Here is a 15,598-nt window from a genome sequence, read left to right on the forward strand (position 1 = left end):
TGGACTTTAAATGTAGTGTAATTTTTATAGTTTTAATATATTTTAAATTTAATGTGTAACATTTTTAACTTTTTAAAATTGTTTAATTGTTTTTTAAACTTTGTATCTACATTTTAATGCTTCATATTGTTTTTAACTTGTACTGCTCTTAATTTTGTTAGCCACCATGAGTCCCTTTAACCAGGGAATGTGGCTGTGGGCCAGTGAAATACTTTCAGCCTTAAAGAAGGGCAATGGCAAACCTCTTCTGAATAAATCTTGCAAAGAAATCCCTATGGTATGGTAATCATAAATCAGAATTGATGTGAAGCCACATAATAACAACAATAGAAAAGGCAAATCAAAATGTAGTCTTAGAACAACCTTTTATATGTCTTCTATACTCAAGAAAAAATACAGTAAAAATTAGCATATACAAAGTTTCTGTCTATGCATATTTTCTCAGAACTTTAAAAAGCCCGGATTATCTTTTTAAAAAGGACTACAGTAATCAGTAAAAGGAGTCATCATTAAACAAAAGGACTGGATCAATCAGCAGTGAACATGGGTAGCAAATTGTGAGAGTATACAAAATACACTGTTTTACTTAAAGTGGTGGCAATATTGATAATGATAATACAGGAATACAAAAAATACATCTTTGCAGGTATGTCCTCCTGTTCTAAACACAGTACATATTGCACACAGACGTAAAGTAAATAAAATAAAAATCATGAGTATATCCTACATCCATTCCATGTAGTAGTCATAACAGTAGTAGTAACTGCAACAGTGTTGTTAGGATTATGATTATTCAAAAAAAACAAAAACAGGTGGCCACATACATTCTTATTCCAGCTGTATATTCAGAAGGGGAAAATTCTCTTGACTCTATACAATATTCACTGGGCTTTCCCTGCCCAACCAGTCACATTGAGCAGCAGGTCCTCATCTCCTGCTCTCTTCATCACCCTTAAAATTAAGACTCCACTCTCCTCATGTATCTGTCTGTCTTGTGATTTTAACCCTTTTTTTCTCTTCTTTTACTTTCCATTCCACTCACCTCTTATCCCTTTCATCACCTTTACAACCTCAGCAGAGCACAAAGCGCACAAGGCACAGGACAAGTCAGCACTTGAAACATGTGATATTCTTCATTCAACATTTAATGACGCTACACTTCTATAACTATACAGTCACCCCATGGTATCAGCAATCTTGCCATCCACGGATTAGAGCATCTGTGGATGCATTGCAAACAGTGGTGTTACTCCTTGTTAAGTTACAGTTGTGTGTATAATTTATTTCATATTTTCAGAGGTATACATGCATGTCAGTGGATCCATAATTATACACATATATATTTTATTTTTCATAAAAGTTACCAGAATATCAGATGGTAATCACAATCCCGATGTGTGTATGTCCCTTGAAATCACCTGCAACATATGGTGACCCCATGAATTTCATGGGGTTTTCTTAGGCCAGGAATACTCAGATATTTTGCCAATGCTTTCCTTTGAATATAGCCTACAGCACCTGGTATTCCTTAGTTGTCTCCCATCCAAGTAACCCTGTAACGAGGCATATCCCTGCTTAGCTTCCAAAGTAAAATGGGATCTAGTGGCTCCAGGACTGCTCTAAAGGACTGCTCATACATAGAATTCCATCTATCCAATTAGGTTTTCAGCATGTATTTTTTGACAGCTGTCAGTACCGATGAAAATTTAATTCAAAGGCTGTATGACATAAATAGAATAGAAGCAACAACATTTCTTGTGGTTTTCTATAGGTGTCCAAATCTGATCTATCTGAATCTGTCTCATTGCCGTGCTGTGACTGATGCTGGGATTGAGACTCTGGTACTGATATCTTCATTGGCTTATATTAATATTTCTGGACTTGACATCACAGACCAGGTGAAAACATAAGGGTGCACAGGAATTTGTGCTCTATGTGGTTCTTAAATTATTGAAATAAAACAACCAGAACTATTTACAGTATTTAGATTGCACAGTTATGTTGTCTATATTATCTTCTAATTGATTTACTTACCATTGTTACAATTCTCTTTGTATTCTGATTACTGCAGAATATTGGAAGGGATAACAGGAAAAGATGATCAAAGAAAAAGAAATTACAGCAAAAAGTTTAGCCAGGATTACATACTCTCTTAGTCTCAGAGGATGGCAATGGCAATCCTCTTCTGAAGAAACTTACCAGAAAAACTATGACAGATTCATCTTAGGGTTGCCATAAATAAAAACTGACTTGGGAAGCACAGAACAACAAAAACAACAAATAGGATCTAACATAGTTGGGTAGATGTTATCAAAACATGTAAAGTTATGGAGCAAATTCTTTAGTTTTGAATAATTTGATTATTCAATTCTTGAATAATAGGAGAGATCTCCATTAAAATTAATACTGTTGTTAAAAACACATGGAATGGAGACCTGTTGGGACAGAAAATTAGGAGCTGTGCAGACTGGCAGGAAAGGCCAGCCTGCAGACAGAATTGGAGCATGGCATCCACATGACACACACCTCGACTCTGTCCCCAGCCGGTGTGACACCATGCACCATGTGACGCATATGACACAGCGCCAAAGGAGCACATAAAGCCACAACGTTGCTGGTTGTGGTGCCCTTTCCAGGGCACAAAAAATAACAGCTTTTTGCAGCTCCTTTTTGCGCCATGGGAAGGCCAGATTGGAGCTGTGGTATGCGGTTGCCTCAGCCTCCCATCTGGAGAAGATGGAGGTGGCTGCAGGCCCCTTAGAGTTTAACTCTTCTCCTGGCCTTGCTTCAGTATCATGCCCACAGGGCAGCTGAGGTTATTTGCAGTGGGAGAGGGCTGCTATCTTCCTCCCCTGAATTAAATTGTTTCTCTTCATCTGACAGAGGTATCCCAGTTATGATCAGGTCCCTCTGTTGCTGCTTTTTATTCATTTTAAAACATGCACAATACCTTTGAAGATTTAGAATGAACAAAGATATGTATTTACACCAACCATCTTTAGTGTAGGACCTGGGATAAGAGGCTCTTAGTTAAAGACAAGCTTCCACCCTCCTCCCCTGTTTTTAATGAAAGAGCAAAAGATGAACCAGTTGGGTTTCTGAAGGTGCTTATCTAGGTCACATTCAGAAGTGGAATCTCAAAATACAAATTTACCAAGATGTTCAATCTATTGATGTAAAGCAGGGGTGGGCAAAGTGCAGCCCATGCCCTACATGTGGCCTCATTGACCACTTTTGTAGTCCCCAGAGGCGACAAAATGTTTTGTATTTTAAATTTGATTTTTTTATTTAAAAATCTGCAGCAGAAACCTGTATGACTATTATGTACTACTTAGTATAGTAACAACAGTGCTATGGAGCAGATTCCAACCAAACCCCACTTACGAATAAGCTGCAGCTTGGATCAGTGGGAACCAAGAAGTGGCTGCCCAATGTCCCCACCCCCTCTTGTGAGAGATCTCTGGTGCAGCAGGCAGAGAAAAGACCTCTGTCATAAATGCCCCTCGTACCAGAAATCACTTACAAAAGGAGAAGGGGAACATCAGGCAGCTGCTTCTCAATCAACAGGGGAACAGACTCACCATCAGTCCAAGAGGCTGCTTACTGGTAAGTGGGGTTTGGGAGACTTTCACAGTCCCTACATAGTCCCTAAACTATGGGCTATGTACGGACCATGGAATACAATAAATGTGTAACTATAGGTTATGTGCCCAACAGGATTCTAGCCAAATACCCTTTAGGGGCCATGGGGACAATTTTGCCAAATTCTACCCCCTAACTGTTTGGGGCCTTTTTTAAAAACAGTAAGGGGCAATTTTCTGGTTTAATTTATTTATTAATTTATTGTGTATGGGTGGTGTGGGTGCAGCCCTCCAAAGCTTCTTGAGGGGCAAATGCAGCCTCTAATTATGGTAGACTCCTGCTGTAAAATAGTGTGGTTAAAATAGGATGTCCAAGAAGAAAAAAAAAACATAAGAAAACACCTTCCCCCTATATGAATGGGCTTTAAACTAATTTATTTTGACTATGTTTCTTTGTGTTAGTTTATTGTTTTAGTGTTGAAAGGATGTCCTTTTTTAAAGCAATAGTGACTATTTTTTCTGTCTACCATGCTTTGAGAACAAGTCTGCTTTAGTTTAAACATAAATTCCTCTCTTTCTATTATGCTTCTTTTTACTTTCTAAAAGATGGAAACCATCACTATATCTAGAGTTTATTTTTATTCCTTTCATGCAAAGGTCATGTAAGCTATAGCCTAACATTCTTGTGTCTACGTTTTTCATTAAAATGGATGTAAGGATGTTGATCTTTCTAGAGCAAATATGCTTCAGTTCAGAGATATATCATCCTCAGGGCATTGGGAACATAGTCTTTAAAAATGTGCTATGGAATAATATATTATAAGGGTGATTCAAAAAGGATGATGCAAAACCGAATAAGAACAGCTTTACTTTTGCACCATTCTTTTTAAATCACCTGGTATATAGTAATAATTCTCAAGCATAGTTATTGGTTTAAATAAGAAACATTGGCCCTATACAGACAGCCAAAATAAAGCTTCTTCGAGTCACTTTGGAGGTATGGTGTTTCAATGATGCATGCGTCCTAAGAGTCTGGAGGCTGCACCAAAGCTGCACTCCAGTCCTTAGGACTGGAGCATGGCTTTGGTTCGGCTTCTGGACTCTTAGGACGCATGTATCATTTAAATAGCATATCTCCAAAGAGACCCGAAGCAGCTTTATTTTGGCAGTCTGTAACAGGCCATAGTTTATTGTTTGACATGCAAAATATGACATATTGAAAGGTTGTTTTTTATTCAGAAGCTACTCCCCCCCACTTTTTTCTTTTGCCTTACAATCTATTAAATATCTGCTATAAAAATATGAAGGAAATTAAATGTTGACGTGGTCTTGATATGTAATTGTAATAGTAGAGTTTGTACTGTTTTAACACAGAAATATTTGTACTTGGAAACAAATTAAAAAGCTAATAATTCACTCATTCATTTTTCTTTGGGTAAAAGTTCATAATGATCAATGTTTTTCTCTCTCAAAATGTCATAATTATCTCAAGCCATGTGTCTATTAAATGTTTTAACAGTATGCAATGTAAAATACCCATGTTTTCATAGAGCTGAAATGAGAGTGCCAACACACTGTCCATTTTTCCCAAACACAAAATGACCTACGTCATGGCTCCCTAAACTGTATTGTTTCCAGAACTACACACAGTTGAGGCACCTAACAGATTATAAAAGTTGACAATAATGACAGAAGAAAACAAAACACAAATAGAAAAAACAGTGACAAAATGGAAGAAACAGACTTTTTTTAAAGATAAAATCTTAAGGTGGCAATCTAGAGGCTTATCTAAAAAGAAAGAAAAAAAGTATTCAGACTTTACAATTCTTTTTGTTTTGATCTTACTAGCATAATCATGATCTTGCATCGAAATTCTTTCTTGAAAATCTCCGGGCTCCATCATTCCTTCCTCCCTTGTGTTCTTCCTCCCCATCACTCCACTTATCACACTTCACATCTAGGCATCACATTTAGGGTCAGACAACATTTCAGAATTTGACTTTCACCTGACCAAAATAATTATCACCCTTAAACCAAAATTACATAGAATATTAAAACAAAATTACCTCCTATAGACATAACAAATCCCATTTAAAACATAGATTGTTCAAATGATGAGATATAGTCATCATTTTATTTATTTATTTAACTATTTATATCCTGTTCTGTATCTGAAGACCTCAGGATAATACCATTTACTGTTAAACCATTTAGACATTCAAAAACACTTGACCTCATGTATAGAGGAAATTGTGAGAAATAAGGCCTCATCTTCTAAGCTGTGTACAAGTTTTACCAATTTTTAAAATCCGTGTTGTGTGCATACAAAACTGTCACAGTTTATGCTTCCTAATGTCTTTGAATCTTCATCTGCACTTCCTCCTTCACCTACATTTGGGTGCCTTGTGGTGTCTTATTCAGCAGCTACTGCAGCTGACTGCAAAAGACAAACAGAATTGAAATTAGAATATTGGACACCGTTTCAGATTTGTATAATGTTGCTGCCTCCCTGCTGCAAATTAAAATTATATTTTGACTACAATAACCCTTTCTAACTGAGCAGGGGATCTGTACTCCTTTGGGTTTTCTACTAGACCTTATGCACCTTTCTGCCTAAAAAGAAGAAAAGCAAAAAAAGGCTGGGGGGAAGGGGAGAATAAAATATTCTAAATATGCCCTATACCAGAACAGGCTTTTCTACTTTGTGGCTGCTCAAGTGCATGAAGCCTAAAGCATGGTTGAGTTTTCTTAGACTAGGGCAAGAAACTCATGGCTTTGGGGCTGTGGTGTTTAGATGATGCACACCCCAGTGGACTGGATCAAAAAAAGGAGTTTAAACTGACTCCTGGTAGCACTGGCTTGGGACCACTGGGAATGGGCTGTGTGGTCCCAGCCCAATTGTGGCTGGAGCAGCCAGAGGCCACTCCTTCCCAGCTGTCTGTTTCACCCCTAGGTTAATGGGGCTGAGCCAATCCCTGAACTGATTAAGAAAAATACAGCCATCAAGACTTCCTCTTCAATATTAGGCCCTTCCTGTTTCCAACTTCATAGCTGGGGAGAAGATCCTACAGATCCTGCAGTGTACCTTTTATAGGTTCTGTCAGGAAACTCCCAACTTCACTCAGTCTAGGTGAACCAATGCTGAACTTGATACATGTGCCCTCTCTTCTTCCCATCAGAGGAAATACAATTTTATCACTCTTTAACTGTTGCAGAAACAGTCCTGTCCAACCAGCTTATTAGAGCTTGTGGTAGTGATGACATCTATAACCTAGTTAATTCAGTTTTGCATTTAAAAAGGTAAAGATTTCCCCTTTGACATGATTGTCAAGTCTTGTCCAACTTTAGGAGGTGGTGCTCATCTCCATTACTTAGCTGAGAGAACCAGTGTAATCAAAGACTACTCTGTGATCATGTGGCCAGCATGACTGCACAGAACACTGTTACCTTCCCACAAAGGTGGTACCTATTTATCTGCTTGCACTTTTACATGCTTTCGAGCTGCTAGGTTGACAGAAGCTGGGACTAGTGATGGGAGCACTTTGGTCTCAAGCTACTGACCCGCTGACCTTTCGATTGTCAGAGTCAGCACCTTAACTGCTAAGCCACCATGTCCTTCCTCTGCATTTAACTCCTTCCTTATTTATACACTGTGGCCCAGTGGTTAAGATGCTGATTATGATGATTGCAAGATCAGCAGGTCGGCAGTTTGAGACCCAAGCACCATGTGACAGAGTAAGCTTTTGTCACTAGTTTCAGCTTCTGCCAACCCAGCAGTTCGAAAACATGTAAAAGTGCAAGTAGATAAATAGGTACCACTTCAGTGGGAAGGTAACGGCACTCCATGTAGTCATGCTGGCCACATGACCACAGAATCATCTTTCACAACGTTGGCTCCCTTGGCTTAGTAACAGAGATGAGCACCACCCCCAGACAGTCGGATATAACTAGACAGTCTTGTCAAGGGAAAACTTTTAAATTTACATAATACTTAGTTCAAACTGTATCATCTGTTTTCTTTGTATTGATGAATATTCTCCAGAAATGTATACAGAGTATTCTCTTTGCTTCATCAAGTCCAGTGCTTACTAACACTAGAGATTCCTGCTGTTGGGAAGCACATTGCCAATATTTCATTTACCTTCATTTATCAAAGCCTTCTCCCTAGATAAGAAAGGGTTAGATGTAGGAGGAGATATTATTACATTTTAATAAGGGTCTACGTAACAACCCCAGTTTTCCCAGTAGGAATTCATAAACTTCAATCTATGATTACTGAAATTAGGGTAAGAGAGGGAACAGGGAGAGCTTCTTCCCAAACATCAGGTAATGCTTTGTTTTGGTAAAATAATATATGCTTTAAAAGGTAGCTAGAACTCCAGGTGGGAAGAAAATCCTACAGCAAACATTAATACTAAAAGAATAAAAACTACATCCTGTAGAATAGTCATTATATTACATTAGTGTTTCAATAACAACAATCTAATATTTGTCTAATATATTTATAGGCTTTGGACACTCTTGGGAAACTCTGGAAAGTGAAGGAGATTACTATGTCAGAATGTAGGCATATTTCTGATGGAGGAATTAAGGTAACTAAGAGCATTATTATTATTATTATTATTATTATTATTATTATTATTATTATTATTACCCTGCTCTTCAGCCAAAAGGCTATCAGAGCAGCTTACATTGTTTTAAATTAGACATTTCCCTGCCCTCAGGCTTAAAATCTAAAAAGACAAGACACAAAAGGAGAAGAGAATGGCAGTGGGGAGGGGGAATGTCCAACAAACCTTTTTTCCCTCTGAGGCCTGGACCAAGGCAGATAGACTGGAGGGAAGGCCCTTCTTCTTTTTCAGGCATGGCCTGGAGTTGGCCTGCCCATCTCTCCCTCTGGATGGTGGTGGATAGAGGGTGGGCCTTCTTACATGATACAAAGAATACTAAAGTGGATCTCATTCTTGAATATTGTGATTAATAGTGTAATATCAATATGCTGTGATTACTTTTTTTAAAAAAAATATTCATTATACCTTCATCTCACTTTTTTAAAGGTCTTGTCCATATGTTGTAATTAAATTCAGTATTTGAGGTACAAAATCTATCACATTCATGAATACGTGTTTAGGCTTTATCTTTAACATGCTTACTCATTTGTACATGTTATACCATTTCTGCTTACAGTACTTGTCAATGGAAATTGTGGACATAGTAAAATTGCTTGCACTTTCATCCCTTTCTTTGGAATTTCCCATCTGTACACTTACCGGTAGTTGTTTTTTTTTAATGGGGAACCCTTACTTGCATTTCATTTTTTTTCCTGTGGCTTCTCACCTGCATTTTTCCTAGATCTGCTTTATGATAGTGTTTTCACAACTACAATAACAACAACAACAATAAGGCCCAGCACAACTGCCCATTGTGGATAATGAAAGGATCGCTATATCTTTAATGAAAAGCCTCCCCTTTGCAGATTCACCTGTAGTATTCTTTTCTGTTCCTGTTGAAGGATTTGGATGGATTTTTATGCTTTTCTATTTCTCTATATTTATAATATTTTAAAAACATTAACAGTACCAATTCTGTGGTCTTTAGGATGTTATCCCATGGGCTATATTATATAGCATATCTGCTTTTTCAAGAGTAGAAGGAGAGAGTCACCCTTGGAGAAAGAGAAGATCCAGATTCAGCTCTGATGCTGGAAAGAGGGGGAAAGCGGCAAAGACCAGGGACTGGTCTTCCCTTCACTATTTTTATCCAGCTTGGACAATGGGCTGCCCCTTGCTGGTAATTAGTTGAAGAAAAGCGAGGAAGAAGGAAAAGAGCAAAAATGCATAATATTCCAAAAAGCAAAGCTTGATTTTGCCATTTTATATATGGGACACCATTTTACTAAACCATTGTATTTAATAGGACTTGAGCATCCACAGATTTTGGTATCCAAGGCGGGGATCCTGGAACCTAGTGGATACAAAGGGCCCATTGTACAAAATTATTGAAAATCACACAAATGATATATGAAACAAATTAAACATGTGAATCAGAAAAGAAAAAAAATGATATAAAATTGATCAGTAAATTGATTAAAAAGTCATGTGTCATACGAAACACTGCAAAGGAAGAACAAGGAGGATAGATGAGAGGAAATCTTGTATTTTTAGACTGAGGAACCAGGTAATAATTCCAGCAGCAGCCAATTGCCTACCCCATCACACTGAGCTGCCAGCCGATTGGATGCTCTGTGTAACCGTCTGCTTGATTGCATGAGCGATGGACATGTGGCGCATTGGTGCACCCAGACATGTATCTACATGAACTTAACGGAGAGGCTTCTGTGGGGATTCCTGCCTTCTGAGTTGAGTTGAGGCAAGTGGCTGCCAAAGGAGGCTCTTCTCAGTGGTAGCTCTCTACTTGTAGAATACTCTGTCTAGAGAGTTTACCTTGTAAAGTAATTGCATTTTCAGCCCCAGACAAATATCTCCTCATTTTCCTGAGATTTTTACATATAAATTTATTCCTACTTGCTTTAAACTTATTTTGTGACTTTTAGCTTATTATAAGTTTTTGTATTCTCACTGTAAGTAGAAATATTTTGGTTAGCGATTCACTGCATTTACCATGCAGTAAAATTTTGGAAACCTGAGTTTTGAACTGGAGTATTTTTTCCATGATTTCTTACATTGCACATAGGGATTTGCCTCTAAGCACAGGTCTCATCAGGGAACTTTCCAAAGCTGCAGAATCAGACAGGAAGTGCCCTCCTCCATCACTACAAGGCACACATGCTCCTAAGGTGTGTTCCTGCCAACCCTACTAAGTTACTTTTCAACTGCTTTATTCACTGAACCCCAAGTTTTCTCTTAACATATAATGTTGACTACAGTGAATCTCCAGCTTTAAGTTGTTGAAGCCAATGGATACAATTGTGGGTAAACTAATCTACAGTAATTAACTGAATCATTTCCTATATTGCTATGTATTTTATATGTATTATCCAACTAGAGAGGCTCCTTCCCCACCACCACTCCCTTTGTGTCGTGTCTTTTTAGATTGTAAGCCTGAGGGCAGGGAACTGTCCAATTAAAAAGATTGTATGTACAGCGCTGTGTAAATTTACAGTGCTTTATAAATAAAGGTTAATAATAAGGTTAATAATAACTGTGAAAAGAGATGAAATCCAGCACAATAATTTAGCTTTTCACTCAAATGTAAAATGACAGCAATGACATTTCCCCCTTCCCTTATAGGGGAATTTGTTTTTAGAAGGATGTGTTTTTGGCAAAAGCTGAATGTCAGTCCCCATAGGATAATGATAAGATGCCTTGAGACAGTCTTTTCAACAGAAAAAATGATTGTGAATAGAGAACACTCTGCTATGCTATAAAAATAGTGTTCAGCATCCTATCATTTGGTTTTAAACAAATAAAATACTAAATAAATGCCAAATAATATGTTAAATAAAAATAAGGGACTGAGAATGGATTCCTAGGGGAATGTCAGTGGAAAGATGGTGGGAAGCTGAAACTGCCACCTAAGTAGCAGAAGAGATGGAAAGTTTTACAAAACCCTGATATTAATAGTCAAGGGAGCATACACAAAACCTATAACTCATGTAAGTAGATAAAATGCTCTTCTAAAAGAAAATTTAGCACTGCATTAAAACTAAAATAATTATTTGGAGTGTTATATTAAAATTTATATTGTGAACATTTCCAGAAATCTCGCTCACTACCAGTGGTCATTGCACTATACCCCAGAAGCAAAAGAATTTTAAAATAGAAAATATTAACCATGGCATGATATATTTTCCATGATAAAAATCCTAGCATCCATCACTCTAGATCGAGAGCTATGTATATTATTTCAGTGTCTTCCGCTACACACAACTGGATCTAATTTTGCTGCCCTCTCCTTCAAGCATATGCTGATGCACAGGCAAGCATTTGACAGAATAATTTATTCCATGGAGAATTGTTATTAATGGAGTTTCCAGTGTGTCCCCATGTTGAGTATGATGTAGTTTAAAGAGCAACATTATACAAACACAGATATTCTCTCTAATTTATAGACAGCCATCTGTGCTTTCATGGAGACAACCGGAAAAATATTTAGAGAATCTGTATGGGACTAAAGTTTTATTTCAGACTATGGCATTACGTTTCCTTTCTGCATAGTATATTCCCTAAAGTGAATAAAAGTGTCTATACTTTCATTGTTTGGTACTTCCCTAAAGTGTGAAAATTCTCTTATATGGGAACTGAATCCAACTGCTGTTTAAAAAGTGAGATGGAAAGGATATAACAGTGAGGATTGTGTTGAACATACTGATTCTAGTCTTCTAACATCACAGATGGACTACATTTAGATTTTAAATCTGAAATTTCCTAAATTCTCTTCTGTCTACAACATTCTACAACTATCTGGTATTAATTTGCTAATTATTTCTTTTAATTATTAACTTTATACCTCAAGCTTCCATTAAAAATGTTCAAGGTGGTTAAACAAAATGTTCAGAATGGGAATAGGAGCACATATGCACAAGTATAATATTTGTAGGAAGAAATGACCATTGGTTTTTCTATTTCAGTCACCTCTCAAGGAGAGATGTGCTGGCTCCAAAAGTAACAGGTTGTACAAAAGGAGACAGAAAAATTCTTTTCAGTTTTCATCCAGGCTTCAGTGTACCTTTTAAAGGGCTAAATTAGATGAGCCATTGCAATCTATGGTTGGAATTGCCATTTCTTTAAATGTCTTTCAAAAACAGCTGGGACCACATGCAGAGAGAATTGTGTTTCTTAATTGTGTAACAGAAACTTGAGGCAGTTTGATTTACATCAGAAAATAGTGTTAGAAAGAGGGTTACCGTATATGCCCTGTAGCTCTCCATGTCACACAAACTTGCTTCAGAAAAAAAATTGAGGCTTCCAGAGCATGATTTAAGGGCACATTGGGTGCAAATGGAGAGATGTCTACCTGTTAAGTTTATGAGCTATACCTTAAATTAATGTACATGCCTTTCCCAAGAAGTGAGAAGTTCCAGCAGTCAAGCATTTACCTGGTTTTGATTTCATTTGGAAAGAGAGATCACCATTACATTGTTATACATTTGAATTAATTGTTGAAGGTTGTGATGGAAATGAAGGCTGGCCTTACATTTCCAACCCTTGGGCTCCCATCACTCTTAAGATCCCTAGCTTGAACTCATGTTTCCAGGTGGCTGCTCTTTTGCACAAGTGTCTGTGTTGATCAGTGGGTTCAGTGTGGTAAAGTGTGACCAGTTCTCTCTCTCAATTCTTAAATGAAAACAGCCAGACACAGTTGTGGAAAACAAAACCTGTAAAGACTTATTATATATTTGCTAAACATCTTTCTACATTCCCAGTTCCAAAAACGCTATTCTGATCTTATCCATTCTTCTCTTCCTAACCAGCCTTCATGCTGTTTCATCCTGCCCATATGTCACTCTTTAACAAACACTAAGCCAACACATCCCTAGTGTTTCTTTAGGAAACCTCAATTTTTCTCTATAAACTATCACTGGAAAAAAAACTTTATTGTGATTTGCAGTAGGATAAAGAAGGTGCACATTTTTTGTACCTTGAGCAAAGTTTTGACCAAAAAAACCTTTAAAAATAAACTACAATGACCTTAATGGTTCTCTAAAACAAATCCAATGAAGTTGAAAAGAATTTGAAACATCTATTTTGTGAATTTTATATTAAAAAAGAGAGAAAAGGAACATCTGGCCAAATGTAGCAGCCATTGTGCTTGCCTCTCTTCTGAAAATGAGGTTGTATTATCATTGAAAAGAAAATGTAAATATACTTGTTTAAACCAAGTGTTTGTTGGTATGCAGAGTTGGAGAGCCATTAAATGGCAAGCCAGCATGGTGTAGTAGTCTGAATGTTGGACTAGGTTGACCAGGTTTCAAATCCCAAATCAGCCATGGAAACACACTGGGAGACCCTGGGTAAGTCACATGCTCTCAGCCTCAGAGGAAGGCAAGAGTAAACCATCTCTGGACAAATCTTGCCAAGGAAACTCTATAATAGGGTTGCCTTAGGATCACCATAAGTTGGAAACAACTTGGCAGCACAAAAGAACAAGTTAATGGCAGTTGTTCCTATCTGTACACAAAAAGAACGGCCATATAGCCCAGGAATGGTCTATTGCCTTGGTCAAAGCATGCTGGCTCCTTAGTTACATTTGCCTAGACAAGCCTTGGGACTGTACGTATGTGTGCAAACAATACCGCGCAACCCTTGTAGGCAGGAAGAACTGACGAAAGAGCAGATCCCTCATCGGATTAATGGAATTTGTCTGTAATGTGCAAGCATCAAAAGAGTGAATCATCAGAAAGTGAATCATCAAAAGGCAGTGGAAGGCTATAATTTATAAGATTATGCTATTAATTGATTTATTGCCACAAAAACTGCACAAGATGCTTTATAAATATTATTTCAAATAATATTTGAATATTTCAAACAGAACTGGATTATAATTTAAAATATGGAACTTGTAAAGTCTAGTTGCTTCTATTTTCCATTTTTAAATGATTAACTATAATGTTTGTATATCATATATAATATTAAGTCTTAAATATTGTTATTTTCCCATAGCCACTTGATGTATTTGTGAATGCATCTCTATGTATAGAAATATTCATTAATTTAGATGCAGAGAACACATTATGTTATTAGTTTATTAACGAGCATAGTGCAGCTTAGTTAGGGTCATTTAGATGGGATACAGACCGCCCAAAAAGGATGGTCTCCTGCCATCCTGGTTTGCTCCGCAAGGGAGCCGCAGTGGACAAACTGCGTGGCTCCGTCGCGGAGCAAAAAGAACCCACAAAAAGCGGGTTCTTCTTGCGGCGTGTTTCTGATGCCGCAATGCGCCAATGGTGCACTTGCGACGTCACAAAGGTGCTAGGACATGTGGATGCTAGACGTCCATCACAGCAAAATGGCGGCACCCATGTAGACAGGGCACCACAATTTTTCGCTCCCACTACGTACTAGGCTAACCCTAGTACGTACTAGGGTTAGGGAATGTATGAATGGTGCGTGCTCCCTAACCCTATTGCCGCTGCCGCCATGCTACATTTTGCCAGTATCCCACTTTAATTACCATTTGTTTCCACTGGGCAGTTTAAATTACGTTGAAATCTCTTTCATTTAATTTACTTAATATTTAATATTAGTTGCATTGTACTTGTAGTATTATATTTCTCTGAAAAAAAGTAGCATAAATTCCCTTAAAGCACCAGTATAAACCAGATGTTCCCTAATCTGCTTCTTGATAAGTAGGCTACAGAAACTCAGATTTCCCCTCTCAGTTGGCCCCTTTCCAAATTACAAAATAGTTTTTGCTGCTATCCAGCAGGATTTCTACTACTAGGAACTTAATATGAACTTTATTGACTTTGCACATTGAAAACCATAGCAAATGATAAAGCTGACCCAACACTCCAGTTTGCAAGCTCTTATAAGGAAGTGTAGGGTGTAAACTGGATGATGATGATGATGATGATGATGATGATGATGATGATGATGATGATGATGACGACGACGATGGCAATCCCTGCTGTTAGATTCTATGACATCTCAGATTGAGTGGCAAACCAGAGTACATTCAAGGTCTAGAAATATTTCTGTATTAAAAGATCTTATACCTAGGCTGTTCAACAAATGTGAGATGACCTGCACTACAACATGACATTACCCATGACACATTGCTGAACATTTTTGATATGGACAATTTTGACACACAACCCACAAAGTTCATCATATTACCTGAATGGCTTGAGACGTAGCCATGCTGTAATAGCAAATGTAATATAAGACAGGGTTAGTTCAGTGATGTTTTTATTCCTCAAACATTACATGCACATTCATTACCCACCAATAGTATTTATTGATTAAATATTTTAAAGGATGGGGTAGGAGAGAGGAAAGGGAACAGAAGAAGCAAGAGACCAAATGGTGCATTTGGCTGCTCCCCTACCACCATTG

General features: G+C 37.6%; 2 protein-coding genes across 5 annotated transcripts in view; one reads left to right on the forward strand and one right to left on the reverse strand.

Annotated features, from left to right (window-relative positions):
- The window catches only part of ARMC10 (armadillo repeat containing 10), a 310,309-nt gene that overhangs the window by 71,945 nt on the left and 222,766 nt on the right, over positions 1-15,598 (reverse strand). The gene's annotated exons all lie outside the window — the stretch shown is intronic.
- Positions 1-15,598, forward strand: part of FBXL13 (F-box and leucine rich repeat protein 13) — a 74,188-nt gene that overhangs the window by 51,911 nt on the left and 6,679 nt on the right. For 2 of the 3 annotated variants that reach the window (XM_042468668.1, XM_042468670.1), the window contains exons 17-18: positions 1,772-1,898; positions 8,090-8,173. In XM_042468668.1, coding sequence (XP_042324602.1) covers positions 1,772-1,898; positions 8,090-8,173 — 211 coding nt within the window. The remainder of the gene's footprint in view (positions 1-1,771; positions 1,899-8,089; positions 8,174-15,598) is intronic. The other variant, XM_042468669.1, reaches the window with a different exon arrangement.

Source organism: Sceloporus undulatus, chromosome 5 (assembly GCF_019175285.1).
Source record: "Sceloporus undulatus isolate JIND9_A2432 ecotype Alabama chromosome 5, SceUnd_v1.1, whole genome shotgun sequence".
Lineage (NCBI taxonomy): Eukaryota > Metazoa > Chordata > Lepidosauria > Squamata > Phrynosomatidae > Sceloporus > Sceloporus undulatus.